The sequence below is a fragment of the Ipomoea nil genome, unplaced genomic scaffold, assembly GCF_001879475.1.
Source record: "Ipomoea nil cultivar Tokyo-kokei standard unplaced genomic scaffold, Asagao_1.1 scaffold1562, whole genome shotgun sequence".
Taxonomy (NCBI): domain Eukaryota; kingdom Viridiplantae; phylum Streptophyta; class Magnoliopsida; order Solanales; family Convolvulaceae; genus Ipomoea; species Ipomoea nil.
Window position 1 is genome coordinate 779,183 of NW_017617990.1, and position 20,562 is coordinate 799,744.

Genomic DNA, 20,562 nt, shown 5'->3' on the forward strand with positions numbered 1-20,562 from the left:
AACCATTTGACAATAAAAAAAATCACCACTTTACACTAACCACAGTCCATAGTCCAAGATAAAGTTCAATTTCCTTAATTAACTGTCATAGCCTCCGCTAGATGAGGGTCGCGTAAACAACATGTTTTAATTTGTTTAAGGAGTAAAATTAGAAAAGAAAAATACAAATCTTATTCCAAAATGGAATATAATTGAAGAATAAACTTTAGGATTATATTCCTTAAAAATGAAATAATTATTCAAAAGATATAACCATTACCATATACGTATAGTTAGTAATTTTTTTAAATTGATAAATTTATGACTAGTTGTTAGGCAAAGGTTTGCAGACTAGGTCTAATATCTTGATGAAAAGAAGACAAAAGAAGTTATTTAAGTAAAGTAGAACAATTTGAAGGGTAATTCTTGTAGAAATAATTAGTAATTAATAATTAATTGAATATTATTGATTATATATAATTCCATTATTCTAATACAAACAAACCTAATAAAAATAATAATAATAATATTGTTTTAGTGTAGTTATAAACGTATAAGCTAATCTCTAGTGATAAACTACAGTATTAACTATGAATCCAAAAATAATAAGGGCGGCGGCGGCCTAGAAGCAGCTAATTACAGGCTGAACCAAACCGGAACTGGTCCCACCGGCGTTAACGCAGGACGCTTCAGCCTTCTCATCTTTGTATGTGAGGTTTACATAGTCCACCGCTATTTCGCTGCACGGTTCTGTCTTACTACACTCGAATTTCACCGCCACTTCCGTCGCCGATGTACCATGTACGTCTTCGTACGTTACGCCGCTGATCTTCACGCCCGAGCTCTGTCATATAAATATAATTAAGATTTCATTTTCTCTATGTATGTTTTCAATTCGTTAGTTGTTTTTAAGGTTTTGGAATTTAATTGACCTGGTGAGGACAGTTTTTGCCGTCAGGGCAGTAATTTTGGTCGATGATGATGGGGTTTTGTACGTCCGACATGACTGCGTGTTGGTAAACAATGTTTCTCACAAACCCATTGCTGGGTCTTGCCCATGTTTTGATCCTCAACCCATTTTGAGTGCCGGTAAAAGTAGCGGTTTTAACTGTCACGTTTTGCACTCCAGCCTCTTCTGTTTCCCAACCTAAACTCCCAATGCTGCGCACGACCACATACACAAGCATATATAACAAATTAAAGATTCATAAGATGGCATGGCTGGCATATATAAAATAGTTTAAGAATGTTTTTGACTGACCTGATTCCGTGGCCGGGGCCGCAGGCAATGTTTTCGATCCACAAGTTAGAGTTGCCGGGGCCGATGGAGATACAGTCGTCACCAGTGCCTATGTGAGAATTCAAGATTGTTACACCTGACGAGGATTGAATGTGGATTCCGTCGGTGTTGGGACTGTCTCCGGGAGCCGAGATCTTCACTCCTTGTAACTTGGCGTTGTGGCAGCCGTAAATGAGGATGTGAAACATTTGGCTGTTTTGGGAACTTAGTCCGCTAATAACAATGTTGTTTGAGTTGTAAAAAGCCAGTGTCTGTACATATATATGTGCCATCATCAAAAGTTAGAAAAAGGAAAAGATTATGATTTTTCATATATATATGGTTGAAGTTTGTTTGGGTATAGTAAGTACCGTAGCCCCTTGAGGGCAATTCTTTTCGGAGTTTTTGCACGCCCAAAGAGCGGCGCCTTGGCCGTCTAGGGTTCCGCCGGAAATGGAAACTCCGGTGACCTTTTCAAATTTGATCCAATTCCCACTCTTTCCAACCACATTATTGTAATCAGATGGAGCCACGAGCGTGCCATCTATTTGAAACGAAATGGCGTTGCTCTTGCATGTTTGCCCCCCAAAACTCAAACTCCCAACCAAGAACCTTCCTGCCGGCACGTAAATGGTGGCCGGAACGGTGGAGGCACACGCAGCCGCCCATGCGGCCACAAACGCCTTGGTGGAGTCAGTCTTGCCGTCGGGTTTCGCTCCATAGCTCTGGACATTGTAGCTACCACTGCCTGCTGATGCAAATGTTACATAGATGAAGGTGATGACAACTGAGAAACAAAGCTTGGAGACTGCCATGTTTGTAACTTTGTATGTATATGATGATGGATTATATTGTATGTATCGTAGAGAGAGAGAGAGAGAGAGAGAGAGAGAGAAAGGGGATTGGTGATGAGAAGGTGAAGAAGATGAAAGGGTATTTATAGGGAAAGAACGAACAGTTTGGTTTATAAAATCATAGACAAATCATGATACAATGAAGAAGAAGGTTTACCAATTTTCAACGTTTAACTAACAATCGTCCTTAAGTGTCTTTTGATATGATTTATGGAAATAAGTGATCCGTATCTGATCTCAAAATTACTCATTTCTGCTGATTTATGATTTCATTGTCAAGTCAAGAATGTTTAGACTATCACGTGGGAAGATACATATCTAATGCTTTATATGGTCCATAATTTAAGCAGAAATTTCTGCCATTTTCTCTTTACGTGTATAAACTATTTTCTATTTTCATATATATATATATATATATATATATATATATATATATATATATATATATATATATATATATATATATATATATATTGATTTAGGTGCGACTCTGCTCTCTCATGCGGACATATCAAAACCGTAGAATGAGCTCGTACTAGACCTATGGAAATCAATTAAGAGGAGAAAAAACGTGGTGATAATTTTGTAATTTTGTCAATCATGTATGTTCTAGTTATGCATTAAGTGCAAATGAGTGGTGCATTTATGAGTGATCTATGATGCACAACCAAGTGGCTGAAAGTCAAACAAAAGAGAAAAATACAGTGACATTTTAAGTAAATCAAACAAAAGAGAAAAATACCATGTATATTTCAGTGGTGCATTTATGAATGTTATGTGATGTACTTTTGAATGCTCTATGGTGCACCATCAAAAAGGGAAAGACATTGGTTCAATAGACTCGTTGAGTAGTACTATTCGACCAACGGGTCTATTGAACTCGCTAACAGGTCCATTGAACTCGTCGACGGGTTTAAGACCCCTATCAAGTGGTACAATACTAAGTGCACTACAAATCAAGTTTACCATGTATCACTCAAAAGTGTACCAAAGAACACTTATAAGTACACCACACACTAGCACAGGTTTGAATTGAATTAGTATACATTAATATAGTAAGTATTTTTTATTACCAAAATTAATTGCATTAAATAATATGAAATATATATATGATAGATAATAACTACTATTATTAATTAATAATATATGTTAATCATGCCCATAAATAATTAATTTCTGTTTACATATTAATTAATAATTAGATGTTGGGGTTCAGCCTTTTGAAAAAATAATTAGATGTTCACAAGTACCTATGATGGGCAAAAAAATTTCCTGGTACGAAATTTATAAAAAGTTAAAAAGCTCATAAAATGTGATAGAGTAGTTTTTTTTTTTTTTTTTTTTTTTTTTTTTCTAATTACGAATTTTTAAACATGTATTTTCTAAAAGAAATTATTAGATAGTCAATTTTTGCCTAAGGCTCTGTTTGGCGGAGCTTATTGCATATTTTAAACTCCTAATAAGTTATAAGCTCAGTTTGATAATGTTCATAAAATAAGCTCCTAGCTTCCTAACTTTTATTATTATTATTTTCTCTTCTCCTTTATCTGCAAATATTATTATTATTATTATTATTAGATGTCCTTTTTAGTCTTATTACCAAACACTTTCAATCATAACAGCTCCTAGTCTTATTACCAAACACTTTCAATCATAACAGCTCCTTCTCAACTAGATTTGCCGAATAGGGGACTGGCCAAAAACCTTTCAATCATAACAGCTCCTTCTCAACTAGATTTGCCGAATAGGGGACTGGCCAAAAACCTTTCAATCATAACAGCTCCTAGCTTTAGTGGTAGGGGACTAGGTTTGCTCCATTCACTTGGGTGGGGATTGAACCCCCAACCTCATGCTTAAGGGACGAAGTGCTGAACCACCACACCAACTATGTTAGTTTATTAAATTGATAGTCAATACTTGTGCATATTTAAATAAAAATATTTATAGACATCTACAAGGACCAAGTATTTTTACCAAAACCTTTCACGATCTAATACATGAATATATGATTTCTATTTAATAAATAAATAATAGCTAATTCCTGGTAACTATACGCCGTCCCATACTTACAATTCATTGGTCGAACCAACATGCGGCTGGCTATATTACAATGTATTATCTGTTCATATGCTTTCTCAACCTATTGAAACACAAAGAACCAATATTGCCTCTACCGAGGCTTGAACTCACAACCTTCCAAATGGAAGTCCAACCCGGGTACCATTAGACCACATAGTCTTGGTTAATTCTTAACTTAATATTATGAAAAATTAAATGATAAATAACTCCAGTCAAACATCGTTAACCGAACCCGACACATAAAATGAGATGGAGACAGTAATGAATAAAAATAACTTTATTTACACGTTGGATGGTAAACAAAAATTTGGTCTGTATACTAATACCCTATTTCTTTGTTTATTTTGCATTTCATGTCTTGCGTTTCTTCGTTTCTTAATTGTCATTGCTACCTATATAAGAACTAATAATATTTGTTACTTAATTGGGTGACCCAGTCTAGCATCCTATCATTGAAATATGACTTTGGTAGCTAAGCAAGTATAACAAAATAAAGGTTCACCTTTCTTACTAATTATAACTTTTGACAAGTTAATATCAGTTAGGGTACTCCGAGTATAGTAACGTTATGACATTTAATCATAAACTTTCAATTTAACCGCCGTGGTCCTTCAACTTTCAAATTTAACCATTTATGGTCCTTAAACTTTCAATTCACCCACTAATATAATGGTCCTTCAACTTTCAAAATTTTAACCATTTATGGTCCTAACTTTGCCCTTAATCTAATGAAAGGACTGCGGGCAGGGACGGAGCCAGAAATTCGATTGAGGGGGGGCAAAGAAGTAGGACGGATTCAGAAATTTTTTTCAGTAAAAGCGAAACATTAAAACAAAAGAGATAATTAAAAAAAAAATTACCTAAGAATTATTATTATTATTATTTTTAATAACCATTACCTAAGAAATATAGTTGTAAATATTGTTAGATATGTGCGAAAAAATAAAACACATCGAAACTTTATAAAAATATTCATAACAAAATATGAAACATAATTAATTTGATAAAATAATTAGAATAGAAAACACATTATTATTATTATTATTATTATTATTATTATTATTATTATTATTATTATTATTATTTTGGTAGGGGGAAGGGCCAAAGGCCCCAATAGAAAATACATTAAATATTAAAAAAGTGACTGTATTGAAGCCATAGGGGAATGACTCAAAAATATATAAAACATGTTAATGCAAGGATTTGAACCCACAACCTTCCCTATTACCAAACACATGTTTTACCACCTAATCTAACTCCTTACTTGTTAACATTTAGTAGTTTTTTTATACTAATACTAAAACCTATACTATATATACATATATACATATAAATATTATATATGGGGTGGGGGTGGGGTTGGGGTGAGGGGGGGGGGGGGAGCTGCCCCCCTTGCCCCCCCTTTGGCTCCGTCCCTGACTACGGGTGGTTAAATTTGAAAATCAAAGGACCATAGGTGGTTAAATTAAAAGTTTAGGACTAAATGTGACGCTGCCACTATACTCGGAGGACTTTAGCTGGTATTAACTCAACTTTTGACACAGTAATAAACATACACATGATCCTGACAATACCAGAATTATATAGTTATAATAAATTAATAATTAATGTTTGTTAATTTTAAAATTTTTAAAGTATCAATTAGACCTTGTACTTATTAGGACTATGTGGTCTAATGGTACCCGGGTTGGACTTCCATTTGAAAGGTTGTAAGTTCGAGCCTCAGATATTACATTGTAATAGAGCAAAGAAAAAATTAGACCTTGTACCATGCATTATGTATTTCATATATAATTATATAAGATTAAAAATCATTACCAATAATATTTTTCCAACTAGATTATCAAGATACTCATAGTTTTTTTTTTTTTTTGGTCAGCAACCAGAGTAAGATACGGTGACATATGAAATCTCTTATCTACAGTTACGTATTATATTCTAATTTATTTTTTAAAAACTATTTCATTTATTTGGTTAAAAACTAACAAAACACTATTCCACAACAAGCAACCGAAGTACAGTCCATGTGGGCACCGAACGTACAACGTAACACTTGTATGTTGTTTTATTTCGTAACGGTATTGATTTTTCTATTATTGTGGTTAGAATGACGACCTAATTGGTGCATAAGTTGAATTCATATTGGACCAGAATAGTATATAAATAATGCCAAAAAAAAGAAGAAAGCATGTGGGCATGTGATTCAACGTATTTGCATGTTTCCCTCTCCCTTGTTGCCTAACCACTACCTTCTTAGCTGGGCGCTTTTGTATTGCCGACCTGGAAAATGCTTTTTATCTATCCATTATTTGAATGATCGAAATGAATTTGGTTTGATCTTTTTAAGTAAAATTTAAAGTTTGAATATTGCAAATAGAATAACCAATTATATTTACTGACTCTCTAAATAGAATATAATCAACATTTTATTTCATTAGACTTGACTTTTTATGATGTTGCAGAACAAATTAAACCTCCACATGATTAAAGTAGTAAAGTTGCATGTAACAAGAGCTTCAATTCAATCATCAATAATTGAAGCTATAAGAAATGCTTCGGAGACAAGTGATGGAGATAAATATCGAGAGACAAATCTCCAAATGTTTGTACACCACCATAATAAGGTCAAATTCATACTTTTTTCGATTTTGGTTCAGAGGTAGTTTGGAGAAATATATGTACACGACAAGATGTCGATGAAAGCAAAGGTTAATAATAAGTTTGTATTTTGTGTGTTGGTCAGAAACAACTTTTGGGGGTGACAATGCCACTGTGGCTTCCTCTTGCATTTTTGCAATAGGTGAGAGTGGGCCTGCGCAGGCGATTAACGTAAGTGAGTTTTATGTCTTGCAGTTTGATTCCACGACATGGGTTGCTATAACTGCACTCGAACTTAATGGCTTCTTGTGTGGAGGATGTCCCTTTGATGTTACTGTATGTAACCCCGCTAACCTTAACACCTGAATTCTGCATCCAAAACATTTCATAGTATTTCACACACATTATTATTTTCCACTAAACATTAAATGGTAATAAACCTGATTGGGGCAGGAGCCATCTGGGCAGTATCTTTGGTCGATGATGATAGGGTAGCCAACATTTCTCATGATGAGGTTTTTGAAGATTAGGTTTCTTGCGTAGCCACCACTTGGCCTTGCCCATGACTTCACCCTCACGCCGTTTTGGGTTTTTGTGAACACTGTGTTCGTCACTGTCACGTTTTGCACCCCTTCTTCGTTGTTGCTATTTCCTAGACTTCCTATACTATAATAAACCAATTCAAGAACAACAATGTAAGCACATATTATGAAAAATCAGTACTCAGCCCGCATTGACAGCTTAATTGGTCACAGAGGTGAAGTTTGGTAACAATGACCCAGGATCGAGTCTAATACCTGATGCCATGGCCAGGGCCACAGCCAATCTTCTGAATCCACAAGTTCATGGAGCCTGGACCTATGGAGATGCAGTCATCGCCAGTCCTTATGGTACTATCAGTGATTGTCACACCCATTGAGTTCTGCACATGGATCCCATCCGTGTTGGGGCTTCCACTTGGGGCTATGATTTTCACATTTTGAGCTCTCACATGGCTGCTGTAAGCAATCGCAATGTGAATTGTTTGGCTGTTGAGTGATGTTAGCCCACTCACCACCACATTGCTTGAGTGCATAATTGTCAATGACTGCATGCATAAAATAAATCAAAACTAATCACTGCAGAATATACCTTATTATGAGAACATTACAAAACATAACTTATAACTTATTAGTAGCTTAAACAGACCTGTGAATTAAAAGATAAAAGTTTTATGTTTAATGAGTACATACTCTGGCGCCACCGGGGCAGTTGCGACCATTCTTTCGACATGCCCAAAAACCATGCCCTTTAGCATCAATGGTGCCACCATAGACCGACAGCCAATTGACCTTATAAAACAAAATCCAAAACTGCGAATTCCCAATGGCGTAAATATTGTTGTCCGGAGCAACTATGGTGCCGTCGACTCGGAACTCCATCCTACTCCGGCACGGCCCGTTAAACGACACCGGGCGTATCAAGAAGTACCCGCGGGGCACGTAAACCGAGGCCGGCCTAGTCGAGCCACACGCCGCCGCCCATGCGCGGTGGAACGCCGCCGTAGAGTCCGTCCTGCCGTCCCCTCTAGCACCGTAGCTAACCACATTGTAGGCCGCGGAGCTAGGACGCACCAACCAAAGATGCACGAATAGTGAAAGGAAAAATATGCACCTAAAAAACATGTCTACAACGTAATCTTTACACTCTAATTATCAAGTTCGAGGAAGACAACATATTACATAGTCCGGCATGTACACATATATATAGTGTTGGTTGAATTATTAAACAAATTGGTTGATTTGGATCTAAGGATCGGAGAAGGGGAAGTGGCGTACTGCAGGGACATGTACGTAGGTGGAATCGTGATGAATTCTTGGGAGCGGTGCTTGCAATTAATGAGAACACATGATTTGATGAAGCAACTTAGTAATAAGATCCATGAAGAACGCAACCATGCACTACTACTTATTCCATCTATGCTTATCAAATTATCATCTACATGTGACTATAATCATTTTTAATTAAAATTTTTTATTGCACTTGGTAAAACCACCATGTGATTTTAGCCGACAAAAGACTACAATTCAATGAGGTAAATCAGTCCTAAGTTGCATGCCACTTGCCCTTAACTGATTCACTCAAATCAAGAAAGTCAATAGGTCGTCCTGTTAGAAGTCAAACATATAACCTTGTAAGTTATCAAGTAAAGAGTCTAACCAACTTAGTTGGGTTGTCCCCATATGACTTTATCTTTTCAAATGCCAGATTGCCAGCAACAGGGTGGAATAGAATTGAAGGCCGGGTTTGTACACCCAAATATTTCTGAATTGAAGACACGACTGCTACACGTACTATGAGACCAAATTAGCCATCTGTTTTGGGCATGATTCACAACATAAGCCTTGTTTGGTAAATGACAGTTAGCTCATAGCTATTAGCTGATTGAGTTAAAGGGTATGACTAGTTGATAACATTAGCTGATGGTAGAAATGTGTTTGGTAAATTAGATGTTAGTTGATAGTTTTTGATATAATTTCTTTTCTCAAAAAGTTAATTGAAAAAATTTTTTTGAGCAGCTTTTCTAACTTTATCATTTTAGGCTATGTTTGGCAAACCTAGTTGAAAAGGGAGCTAAAAGCTGAAAAGTTATAAGCTAGAAGCTGAAAACTTAAGCGCCGTATGTTAAGCTAGCTGATTATGCTTAAAAGTATTTGGTAAATTAGTTTTTTGATAAGTTGATAAATGTAAAAAGATTAAAATTTACATCTTCATAAAATTTAAATAGTTTTAAATTTAAATAGGTAAGTTTACATATTAAAATTTAACATTTGAAATGAAACTATAGCATAATCATGATCTAGCATCCCATAATGAAGTAGAAATATTGTTGCGGATCTCCTTCATCTCAATAGAGGTCTCACTTAAATTTTCGCTGATGGGGATATTATTACTTGAATCTTGAAGTCCATCGCGCGGTATGAATGGACGATTGGAGTTGGAACTTTAAGGAGATACAGTTCTATACAGTTTATTCAATACAGTTCTATACAGTTCCCATCCCCTTGAGGTGGTTCCACAGTTAGCTTGGTAACCACGAGATTTCAAAATCAATAAGAGCTGCATATTAAAAATGATATAACAACCAGATAACCAACTCTGTGATTAAGCGTGCTTAACTTACAGGATGTGTAACCTCAAGGGAGGGGGATTGTTGGGTGATCGGGTCAACCGAGTTCAGCCTTGCTTGATTCGAAACTAGTTCACCACTTACTTGTCACCAATTGATTTTAATAAGGATACCATCCAAATGGGAAGTAAGAATAGTGCAGCTGGTTGATCAACACATCATTTATTTATTTATTTTTATTAATAACTCAGGTATTCGGATTTCACCGGATTATATGTTGAACCCTTGAACTTGCCCTAAGGCTCTTGAAGGAAGTGAATCTCAAGTTATCCAAATGGTTCTATGTTTCCTCGCTCTTTTTAGTTTGTACAACACAAATTGAAATTTCTCCACCATCATTAATTAGTTAAAGTTTGTGAATAACTCTTCAATTTTCTTCGAATGGGTTAAGTATCAAGGTAGCTCTATCTTAGGCTAATCATGCTTTCTTATTTTTAAGATATATTACATAAAAGAAAAATAAACAATGTATGTATAATACCAATTACAATTATACCTTGTTATACCCAACATCTCTGTGTGACATGAGAGTATAACTCATGCTCACTCTAAATTATATAGTTTCTCACTTTCTCTCCCTAAAAATCTTCTATCTGGAGTTGACTAAGTGTTGGCTTGGTTTCCTCAACTCATTTCTCTCCATATCTGCGTCTCATGTGAGTCTCTCCAAATAAATAAATAAAGTCCGCTTAGAAATGGCTATATTATTGTGCATTATTTCTGATTTTTAAAATTTTTTGCTCTTTTCTGACAAAAGGCATCTTTAAAGAAGTAATGGATGTTAGATGGTAAATTTAGTCTAACATGAATTGTAGTAACGAGTAACCTGTCTCGTAGTAGCGGAAGCTTTAGGATCGCCTGAATATCCCCAGCCATAGTCATTAGTATTGCCACAAGATAGTAAACCTGCAGAATAAAGGCTAGTATTTTGTCTACCACTTCTCTCCAGAATACTCGATGGTGCGTGTCCTGAACACGGGAGCTGTGGGAGGACTATTTTGCTTAGAAGCCTACATCCCATCAACGTAGGCAGATATTCAGTTAAAGCTTAACTGAATATCCTGAGTTGTCTAACAAATTAAGCCACTAACTGACTTAATCTTCCACTTGCACCACAACCACTTAATTAATACAATATATTATCCTTTATATAATAAAGCTATGTGGTTTGGGAAATAATTAATGTTACAATTAATGCCACAACATCCTTTATTATATAAAAAAAAATAAAATAAAAAACAACATTTAAAAAATAAAATAGCTATATATTATATAATCATATAAAAAATATACTTTTGAAAAATAAAATAGCTATATATTATATAATCATATAAAAAATGTGTTCAATTAGAATTTAAATTTACACATACAAAATTTGAAATTTGCTTTCCAAATGTAATTATCTTAGTTATTATTCGTATTGTGAAAATTATAATATTGATGAAATACAATTAAGAATAAATCAATTTAATTATGTAAATTCTCTCTATAAGTTTATTTGAATATGCACATAATTAGACACTATATTAACCATACAAAATTATAATTATAATTTTAATTATAATTACAATTATAATTTTAATTTTAATTGTAATTTTGTATTCTATAAAAATAATAAATACTTGACCAATGGAAGTTCAAAAATATTATTATATTAAATAATTTAAAATATTTTAGTTTTTTTTTTTATATTTATAATAGCATAATTTTTTCCCGTGCATCGCGCGGGTGAATTACTAGTAATATATTATATTAGGAAAAATACTTACATTCTCCCACTTGGTGCAAGTACTGGCACAACCTTCATTAAAGAACAAAATACACGAACCATAGTAATACGTCATCTACTAATCAAGTGAGTAATATCTTCTATGACCACATGCATTTTAAATTTCCTAACTTAGGTTCTTTTTGAATAAACCCTACGTTTATTCTTAGTCCCTTAAGAGATGTTTCTCAAAATATATTATGTGCACAACTGAAAGAAGAAACCATCCAAATTCACTGTATGATCTCTAAAATCTTAGAAGCATGCCTTAAGTAGAGATCTCTTAATGTTAGCATAATGCTAACTATATTCCATGACTTCTTTATAAGTTTACATAAAGACTACCTCTAACGGCTAAGAGCTTGGAGTTGACACGTCTGTCACTCCCACTCATTAAGATAGCCAAAAGATAGTCAAGTCATAGAAACATTCCAATAACATAAACCATAAGGTCTAAGTCAATTATTTGGAATCTTAAACATACACCAACTTCCCAAATAATCTCAAGGTTCACCTCGAAATTAATTGAACATTACGAGTCTTATTATGTCTTACAAAATTATTTTGAGCCTTACAAACCAAAAATGACCCAGGATCAATTTTGAAGAAACTAAAGACTCTGTTAATTGCTAAAGAATTTATTAATTGGCAGTGCACCACAAGTTAAATGTTTTCGTTCTAATAAATTCATTAATATTGTTACAACATTTTCAGAAATATCTTGTATAACCAAACGTTCAATGAAATGAACTTATGAATTATAAGAACAAAAGACTAAATTAATACTTGTGGAAACTTTTTGGACTTATTACTAGACGCACAATCCAATTTGAAATGTATGAAAATAACTAAATCCATCAACTTTAGTGGAGTATCTTAATGATATTTCCTAAATGATCACTCCCACTGATTAAGATATTCTTTAGCCAAATTAATGATATAACACTCATAATTGATTTTACCAACTAAATAATGAAGATATAATTCTCCACCATTAGTTGGGCATACTAAATAATCAATATTTGGTTTCAATTATAGTCCAACTAAATGAATAATTAATGATGACATGATTCTCCACCATAGTTGGACATACTAAAATAATAAAATACGCCTTCCAAAACCAAGTTGGAATTCGGCTCAGAAGATATATTTTATTATTGGAATCCATAAGAGATATATCATACCACGCAACTTACTATAGTTAGTCCAAATAACCAAGTAAGCTCCGTGAAAAATAATTAATAAAAGGTGTATCTAAATTTTGGAAAGTGACTAAATACATGTTTTGCCAATGCAAACCATGAAACTTAGAATTATAATTAAATTTATAAATTCTAAGAAAGTGAGATAAAATTACTATCTAATGGGTTGATGAATTTATTGACATAAAACTTGCCTGTGGGCTAAAGTTTTAATTCTATTAAATCCAATTAAACATTTATGATAGTATTTTATCTCAATTACTAAATAGCCAGAAGAATCTAGTGACATAAAATTTGCCTGTGGGCTAAAGTTTTACTCAATTAGATCCAACTGAAATTTTATGATGAACCAATTATCAAATGAGTTGAAGAATCTAGTGACATAAAACTTGCATGTGGGCTAAAGTTTTAATTCAATTAGATAAATTACAACCATTATGACAAAAAACTTAAGAGATCATGTTCCTTATCTTAATCCCTGTGGGCAAATTAAGATATATGACCTAAAGTTTACATCATAAAATTAAGCTTCATGATAGAGATGAGAAAAAATTAAGCTTCATGATAGAGATGATAATTATTCATAAAGTAAATAAAACTCTTTATTCCTATCATCACTGATAAAACTACTAAACTACATTCCGATAAATAATTGCCTGTGGGCTAAATTATGATCATAGTTCAGTATTTCATCCTAATTAATCATACAAATATAACGAAATTGCATGTGGGCTAAATTCCATCATTTTACATACAATTAATCGCAATTGATATGTCTAAAACTTTATGTGACCCTAACATCTCAATATATAATTTTAACTGATTAAGGATATTGTGGCTACTCCCCAACTAATTAAAATTATAAGATCACTAGACATTTATCAAATTTTATGTGACCCAACAACTCAATATATAATTTTAACTGATTAAGGATGCTGTGGCTACTCCCCAACTAATTAAAATTATAGGATCACTAGACATTTATCATTGCCATCTTTATGTGATTTGAACTTTAGACATTTTTTTTTTTTAGTAAATTAAAGATGTTGTGGCTAATCTTTAATTAATCTAAAAAATTTTAATCATTTGGCAAAAGGGGAAGTTAAAGCCTAACAAACGAATTAAACCAACATGTGATATACAATTATTAGGTATACTCCCAGAAAAGTTGGTCGAGACGAAGCTCGGTTAAATACCAACTCCTTAGACAGAGTAGCGTCGCAAGGCGACTAGTAGCAACAAGGCTTTTAAGCCAGGGCCATAGAACTAGTATTCCTCCCCAAGAAACTTCCCTAAGTCATGTGTTTTCATGTTTGAAGTAAAATCGTTTGGGAGATCTATAAAATTGTAGATTCACTTATGGATAAGGCTTTAAATCAATGAACTAAATTAATGGACTAAACGTGCTTAAATTCAGGCACTACCGCAATTAATTTTATGCATAAAGTTTAACTTAATAAGGAACTGAAATCCATTCTCAAACTATGCTTTCTAAAGGCATAATAAATCGCATAATCTAAAATAAAATATTATGCTTAGAACAGATATGCATAAAATTAAATAATAAACTCATATATTCCTGTTGGGGAAAATTCGGATAGAAGATGTCGTAGACCTGGGGCTACTGTTTTTTATAGGCTGAGAATGGATGAATCCTGAAGGGATCGGTGACGTGTGCAAGACACTGCCTTAAAAGTAAAAATTTCCCGGAGACGGTTGTAGTCTTACCGGTTGCTTTCGACCAGTTAACACCGAAGCTCAGGATTGCAAAAGAGAAGAAGAGAATTTGATGAGTGAATAGAACTGAGGAGGAGCAGGGTATTTATAGTATTGGAAATACCCGCCCCTCCCCTCTCAGCCATTCATGCTCCACGATTTTAGGAAGAATTGTGGTGAAGATGCCCACAAGAATAGGAAGACTTATTCCACCACAAATTAATGTGTGGATGGTAGATTTCTACATGAAATCTGCCTCTAAAAGGGAAAAAATTCGGAATTAAAATAAAGCCCGAGTAAAACGCTGACCCCACCGCGACGTGCGTGCGAACCGAGCCGTGCCGGGCGGCGGTGGCGGCGCGCGTGTGGGGTTCCCTTTCCTTTTCTCTATATAATAGTTTAAGCCTTCCAAATAGGTTGGTATTAAAAAGGTGGGAGTTAGTCCCTTATCCTTCCAATGTGGGACAAGAGTGTCTTCCTTCTACACACTTTAAACCACCATCTTGAATGTAATCTCCAACAATCCCCCACACATTCAAGGTAGCAAGAAGAAGACGGAATTTCTGGCATGAGAGCTGATCTTAATGTCAGTGGTTGTACCTTGAACTGACACGTAGTGACTTGAGTAACTTTCTCCTTTGATAGTGAATTAGATCTTGAACTATCGAAAGAAGAGTTAGTTTTGAACTCAGTTCACACACCAGCAATCACCCTGTAAAAATATATAACTTGGTCTTTCTCGTAAGGTCAACTCTTTGACCTGAGACCTATCTCTGAATAGGTGTGTTTAGCTTCCAGGTTTATATGACCTCGAAGTTTGCTCACTGTATCGCTATTAAGCCCATCTCCCTCGATGTTTCGAGGATGGCTCTTTTGTTTAGCCCCTTCGTGAGAGGATTTGCAATATTCTTTTCGGATTTCACATATTCTAGTGAAAGTACGCCACTTAGAATTAGTTGTCTCACAGACTTATGTCTGAGTCTTATGTGTCTCCTCTTACCATTATAGGCACTATTTTTTGCTACGCATATCGCAGCTTGCGAGTCACAATGTATGGGCACTGACGGTGTAGAACACCCCCACAACGGCACGTCTGCCAGTAGGTTTCTAAGCCACTCAGCCTCTTGCCCTGCTAGATCAAGAGCTATAAATTCAGCTTCCATCGTTGATCTGGCTATGCACGACTATTTCGTGGATTTCCACGATACTGCTGCTCCTCCCATGGTAAAAACATACCCGCTGGTGGAGCTCACCTCATCACTATCATTCACCCAATTCGCATCGCAATACCCCTCTAGGGACGCTGGGAAGCTAGAAAAGTACAATCCCCAGTTCATCGTTCCCTTTAGATAGCGTAGCACCCTCTTTAGTGCATTCCAATGGATATCGCTGGGATTATGAGTGTATCGACTTAGTCGATTTACCGCAAGTGCAATATCAGGTCTGGTATAGTTCATTAAGAACATTAGATTCCCGATTATTTTCGCATATTCCTCTTGAGACACACTTGCCTCTGTGTTTTTCGAGAGTTTTGCACTTGGGTCATATGGAGTTTGAGCCGGGTTCACTTCAAAACTGTCAAACTTCTTTAGCAGTTTCTCTGTGTAGTGACCCTGTGATAACTTGTAGCCATCTTTCTCTTTGATGACTTTCACTCCAAGTATCACATCAGCTTCGCCCATATCTTTCATATCAAACTTGTCACACAGAGACCTCTTTGTCTCTTTTATTGCATTTATATTTGAGCTAAAGATTAGCATATCATCTACATAAATGCAAATCAAGACAATGCTAGACTCCATCTCTTTTGAGTACAAACAAGCATCTGATCGGTTTACCGTGTATCCCAGATCTAACAGTGTTTTGTGGAACTTCTCGTACCACTGTTTGGGAGCTTGTTTTAACTCATAGGGATTTTACTAGTCTACATACCTTCCCTTCTTGCCCGGGGTTGGCGCATCCAGGAGGTTGAGACATGTAAATTTCTTCTTCCAGGTCTCCATTTAGGAAAGCTGTTTTTACATCCATTTGATGGACTAGCCACTTGTGAGAAGACGCTAGAGCAAACAATATGCGTATTGTGGCTATTTTCGTTACAGGAGAATAGGTGCAGAAGTAGTCTTCACCAAACTTCAGTTTATATCCCTTAGCCACAAGTCTTGCTTTGAACCTTTCAATCGACTCGTCGGGTCTCATATTCTTTTTGAAGATCCACTTACAGCCAATAGGTTTGGCTCCCTTCGGTAGGTCTACAACCTCCCAAGTGTGATTAGACTTGATTGAATCTAGCTCACTTTGTATTGCTTCTTTCCAGAAGACCGCATCGACTGAGCGCATAGCTGCCTCAAAGGATTTTGGTTCGTCCTCTAGAATTAACTGACACACAAACTGATCAGAAATTTCATTAATGTCATTTAGTTCAGAAATGTACGTAATGAAATTAGGCCCAAAACTTGTCTCGGTCCTTTTTCTCTTACTCCTTCTAGGTTCTTCTGACTCAAGTTCTGTTTCAGAAGTTGAAGGTAGTGAAGACGAGATTTTTCCATAGGTATTTCATCCACGTTTTAGTGGGAATATGTGTTCGAAGAACTCGGCCTCTCGTGCCTCGCACATAGAGTGGCAGTCTAGGTACATAAATCTATAAGCAGGGCTATTTTCTGCATACCCCACAAATATTGCATATGAGGTTTTAGGGCCAAGATTAGGTTTCTTGAAGTACGGAAGACCTACCTTGGCCAGGCACCCCCACACTTTGAAGTATTTTAGATTGGGTGCGTAACCTTTTCATAGCTCATATGGAGTTTTTTCATAACCTTTGTGAGGTATCCTGTTGAGGACGTGGTTAGCTGTTAATGCAGCTTCCCCCTACATAGAGTTAGAAGCGCCTGCGCTTATTAGAAAAGCATTTATCATTTCCTTTAGGGTTCTATTTTTCCTTTCAGCCACACCATTTTGTTGTGGTGTATAGGGTGCTGTCACCTCATGGATGATTCCATGTTTTTCACAAAAGGTTTTGAGGGAGGTAGACTCATACTCTCCACCTCTGTCAGACCTAAGTCTTTTTATCTTTTTCTCTAACTGATTTTCTACTTCAGTTTTAAAGCTTACAAATTTTTGTTCTGCCTCATCTTTAGTTCTAAGCAGATATATCTTTGAAAAACGAGTGAAATCATCTATAAAGGATATATAATATCGCTTTCCCCATTTTGTCTCAGTATTTTTAAAATCAGCTATGTCTGAGTGTATTAACTCTAGAGCACAAGTTGTATGATGCTTTGCAGTAATGAAAGGTTTTCTAGCTAGTTTAGCTTCAGCACATACTTCACATTGAGAGAGCGAATCATCTTGCACGTTTGAGAGCATATTCATAATTTTTAATCTACTCATGAATTTGAGACCAACGTGTCCTAATCTAGCATGCCATACATCAAAAGAAACAGCAATATACGCAGAACCGCCATTACGTGTGGCAAGATTATTCATGAAAGTTTCAAAGTTTGCAGAAGTGAATGCAATGAGGGGCAAAACAAACAGCCCCCCACGTAAATAAGTCTTCCCTAGGTACTCCCCTCTACGGGTCATGATCATTCTCTCGGATTCAAACACAAGTTTGATCCCGGCCCTAACCAACAAGGGCCCCGAGACCAAGTTCCTCCGCAGAGTGGGGACATACAACACATTAGACAGAAACAGATACTTTGTGGAATTGAGTTTTATCTCTACTGTTCCTACTCCTCTTACCTCAGCAGTACTGTCGTTTCCCATATAGACTTGATCTCCTTGTCCTTGAGTGAAGGCACGGAACTCCTTGAACATGATCCTACTCGCACAGAGGTGCCGAGTTGCTCCAGTGTCTATGATCTATTCTTCTGTGCCAGTCACCACAGTTGCTTCCAGCGTCACAACCGCTGCTATGACTTCAGTCTCTTCCACCACGTTTGCTTGATGCTTGTTCTCTTGTTGGACATTCTTTTGGTCGTTTGCGCCCCATCGGCGATAGCACTGCGCCGCGCGATGACCATTCTTCCCACAGACGTAACAAGGTCCTCCTTTCCCTTTCTTCTGGTTGTTTTTGAACTTGTTGTTATTGTTGGCTTTGACTCCTCTTTTCCAGCCTTTATTTTGTCCACCATTCCCAGTTCTGGACCTGTCACCTTTAACATCACTGGATTCAACCATGTTAGCTTTTAACGTACCAGAATTAGAAACAGACCTTTGTTGATAGGCGTCTTCTATGTTGATGTGATTGACCATCTCTTCCCAGGAGTAATCCTTGGACTCATGTTTCACTTTGTTATGAAACTCTCCCTAGGATTCTGGCAACTTCTCAAGTAAGGCATAGGTTTGTAGCATTTCACTTACCGAAATGAGTTCAACTTCAAGGTCGGACACCAGATTCTCATATTCGTGCACTTGCTCGATCACTGGTTTCGTGTCCACCATACGATAGTTGAGCCACCTCCCAACCGTGTACTTCTTCCGACCAGCATCATCAGCGCCATACTTCCTTTTGAGCATGTCCCAGATCTCCTTTGCAGACTTGTATTTAGCATAGATGTCTAACAGGTTGTCAGACATGTGATGCAGCAGAAGACCGCGAACCGTTTTGTTGTCCCGCTCGAACTTAGCCCGGATGTTTTGAGACTTGTCAGTTGTGACAGGTTCAGGTGTTACAGATGCAGGGGTTGAAGTGGAGCCGTCCTCTGTTTGAGGATTAGTAGAGTCAGCAGTTTTCGCTTGAGCAGGTTCAGGAACATACGTGAGAACGTATTCCAGTTCAGCAGATTCGATGTGTATGAGCATCTTGACTGCCCAACGACGATAGTTTAGGCCGTCAAGAGGTTGAAGCTTGGCAAGGTCAGATGCAGGCTTAGGTACGAAGCTCGACATGATATCCGAAAATAAATAAAATATTTTTGCTTATAACTGTTGGGGAAAATTCGGATAGAAGATGTCGTAGACCTGGGGCTACTGTTTTTTATAGGCTGAGAATGGATGAATCCTGAAGGGATCGGTGACGTGTGCAAGACACTACCATAAAGGCAAAAATTTCCCGGAGACGGTTGTAGTCTTACCGGTTGCTTTCAACCAGTTAACACCGAAGCTCAGGATTGCAGAAGAGAAGAAGAGAATTTGATGAGTGAATAGAACTGAGGAGGAGCAGGGTATTTATAGTATTGGAAATACCCGCCCCTCCCCTCCTCTCCCAGCCATTCATGCTCCACGATTTTAGGAAGAATTGTGGTGAAGATGCCCACAAGAATAGGAAGACTTATTTCACCACAAATTAATGTGTGGATGGTAGATTTGTACATGAAATCTGCCTCTAAAAGGGAAAAAACTCAGAATTAAAATAAAGCCCGAGTAAAACGCCGACCACAGCACACCGCAACGCGCGTCCGAGCCGAGCCGGGCGGCGGCGCGCGTGTGGGGTTCCCTTTCCTTCTCTCTATACAATAGTTTAAACCTTCCAAATGGGTTGGTATTAAAAAGGTGGGAGTTAGTCCCTTATCCTTCCAATGTGGGACAAGAGTGTCTTCCTTCTACACACTTTAAACCACCATCTTGAATGTAATCTCCACCATCTTGAATGTAATCTCCAACAATTCCAAATAAATTGTATAACTGAAAATAATTTTAATATGAGCAATAACCTCAAGTATACAATTAATATTCAAAACTAGTATGACTTCTAACAAAAAGAAATCCAAAATTTGAATAATAATATAATAGATATATACTTTGAAAGGTTAAAAACTATAAGCCCACGTGAAAATGTTTTAATTGCATAAAATCAAATTTGTGAGAAACAGGCTGAATTCACAAATATCAAGCCATAGTATATGTTTTATTCGTAAATAAAAAAAAACTCACAAATTCTAATTGCATAATTAAACTTAATATTATGCACTTAATGT

The 20,562-nt window shown here is 36.2% G+C and overlaps 2 protein-coding genes and 1 long non-coding RNA gene across 3 annotated transcripts; all 3 read right to left on the reverse strand.

The window, feature by feature from the left end:
• Positions 1-444: 444 nt before the first annotated feature.
• LOC109189701 (polygalacturonase-like) lies at positions 445-2,145 on the reverse strand. The gene is made up of 4 exons (XM_019340313.1): positions 1,630-2,145; positions 1,241-1,530; positions 912-1,140; positions 445-823 (listed from the first exon to the last, which is right to left on the reverse strand). Exons 1-4 carry the CDS (start codon positions 2,071-2,073, stop codon positions 602-604), a joined length of 1,185 nt encoding a protein of 394 aa, XP_019195858.1. The 5' UTR covers positions 2,074-2,145; the 3' UTR covers positions 445-601.
• Positions 2,146-3,947: 1,802 nt separating this feature from the next.
• On the reverse strand, positions 3,948-20,397 carry LOC109189709. Its single transcript, XR_002055612.1, has 3 exons — positions 20,386-20,397; positions 6,178-6,183; positions 3,948-3,997 (listed from the first exon to the last, which is right to left on the reverse strand). It is a non-coding gene; the product is annotated as an uncharacterized LOC109189709 (long non-coding RNA).
• Positions 6,728-8,466, reverse strand: LOC109189708 (polygalacturonase-like). Its single transcript, XM_019340318.1, has 4 exons — positions 8,022-8,466; positions 7,587-7,876; positions 7,230-7,455; positions 6,728-7,158 (listed from the first exon to the last, which is right to left on the reverse strand). The coding sequence occupies exons 1-4, from the start codon at positions 8,451-8,453 to the stop codon at positions 6,931-6,933; spliced, it is 1,176 nt and encodes a 391-aa protein (XP_019195863.1). The 5' UTR covers positions 8,454-8,466; the 3' UTR covers positions 6,728-6,930.
• Positions 20,398-20,562: the final 165 nt, after the last annotated feature.

What these genes read in the sequence shown, in the direction of transcription:
- LOC109189701 (XM_019340313.1), bottom strand. Translation starts at nt 2,073, where the DNA reads ATGGCAGTCTCCAAGCTTTGTTTCTCAGTTGTCATCACCTTCATCTAT. An exon ending in ATTGCCCTCAAGGGGCTACG is followed by an intron (nt 1,531 to 1,629) that starts GTACTTACTATA and finishes ATATATGTACAG; the next exon opens with ACACTGGCTTTTTACAACTC. An exon ending in GGCCCCGGCCACGGAATCAG is followed by an intron (nt 1,141 to 1,240) that starts GTCAGTCAAAAA and finishes GGTCGTGCGCAG; the next exon opens with CATTGGGAGTTTAGGTTGGG.
- LOC109189708 (XM_019340318.1), bottom strand. Translation starts at nt 8,453, where the DNA reads ATGTTTTTTAGGTGCATATTTTTCCTTTCACTATTCGTGCATCTTTGG. An exon ending in ACTGCCCCGGTGGCGCCAGA is followed by an intron (nt 7,877 to 8,021) that starts GTATGTACTCAT and finishes TTATGCATGCAG; the next exon opens with TCATTGACAATTATGCACTC. An exon ending in ATGGCTCCTGCCCCAATCAG is followed by an intron (nt 7,159 to 7,229) that starts GTTTATTACCAT and finishes TTTTGGATGCAG; the next exon opens with AATTCAGGTGTTAAGGTTAG.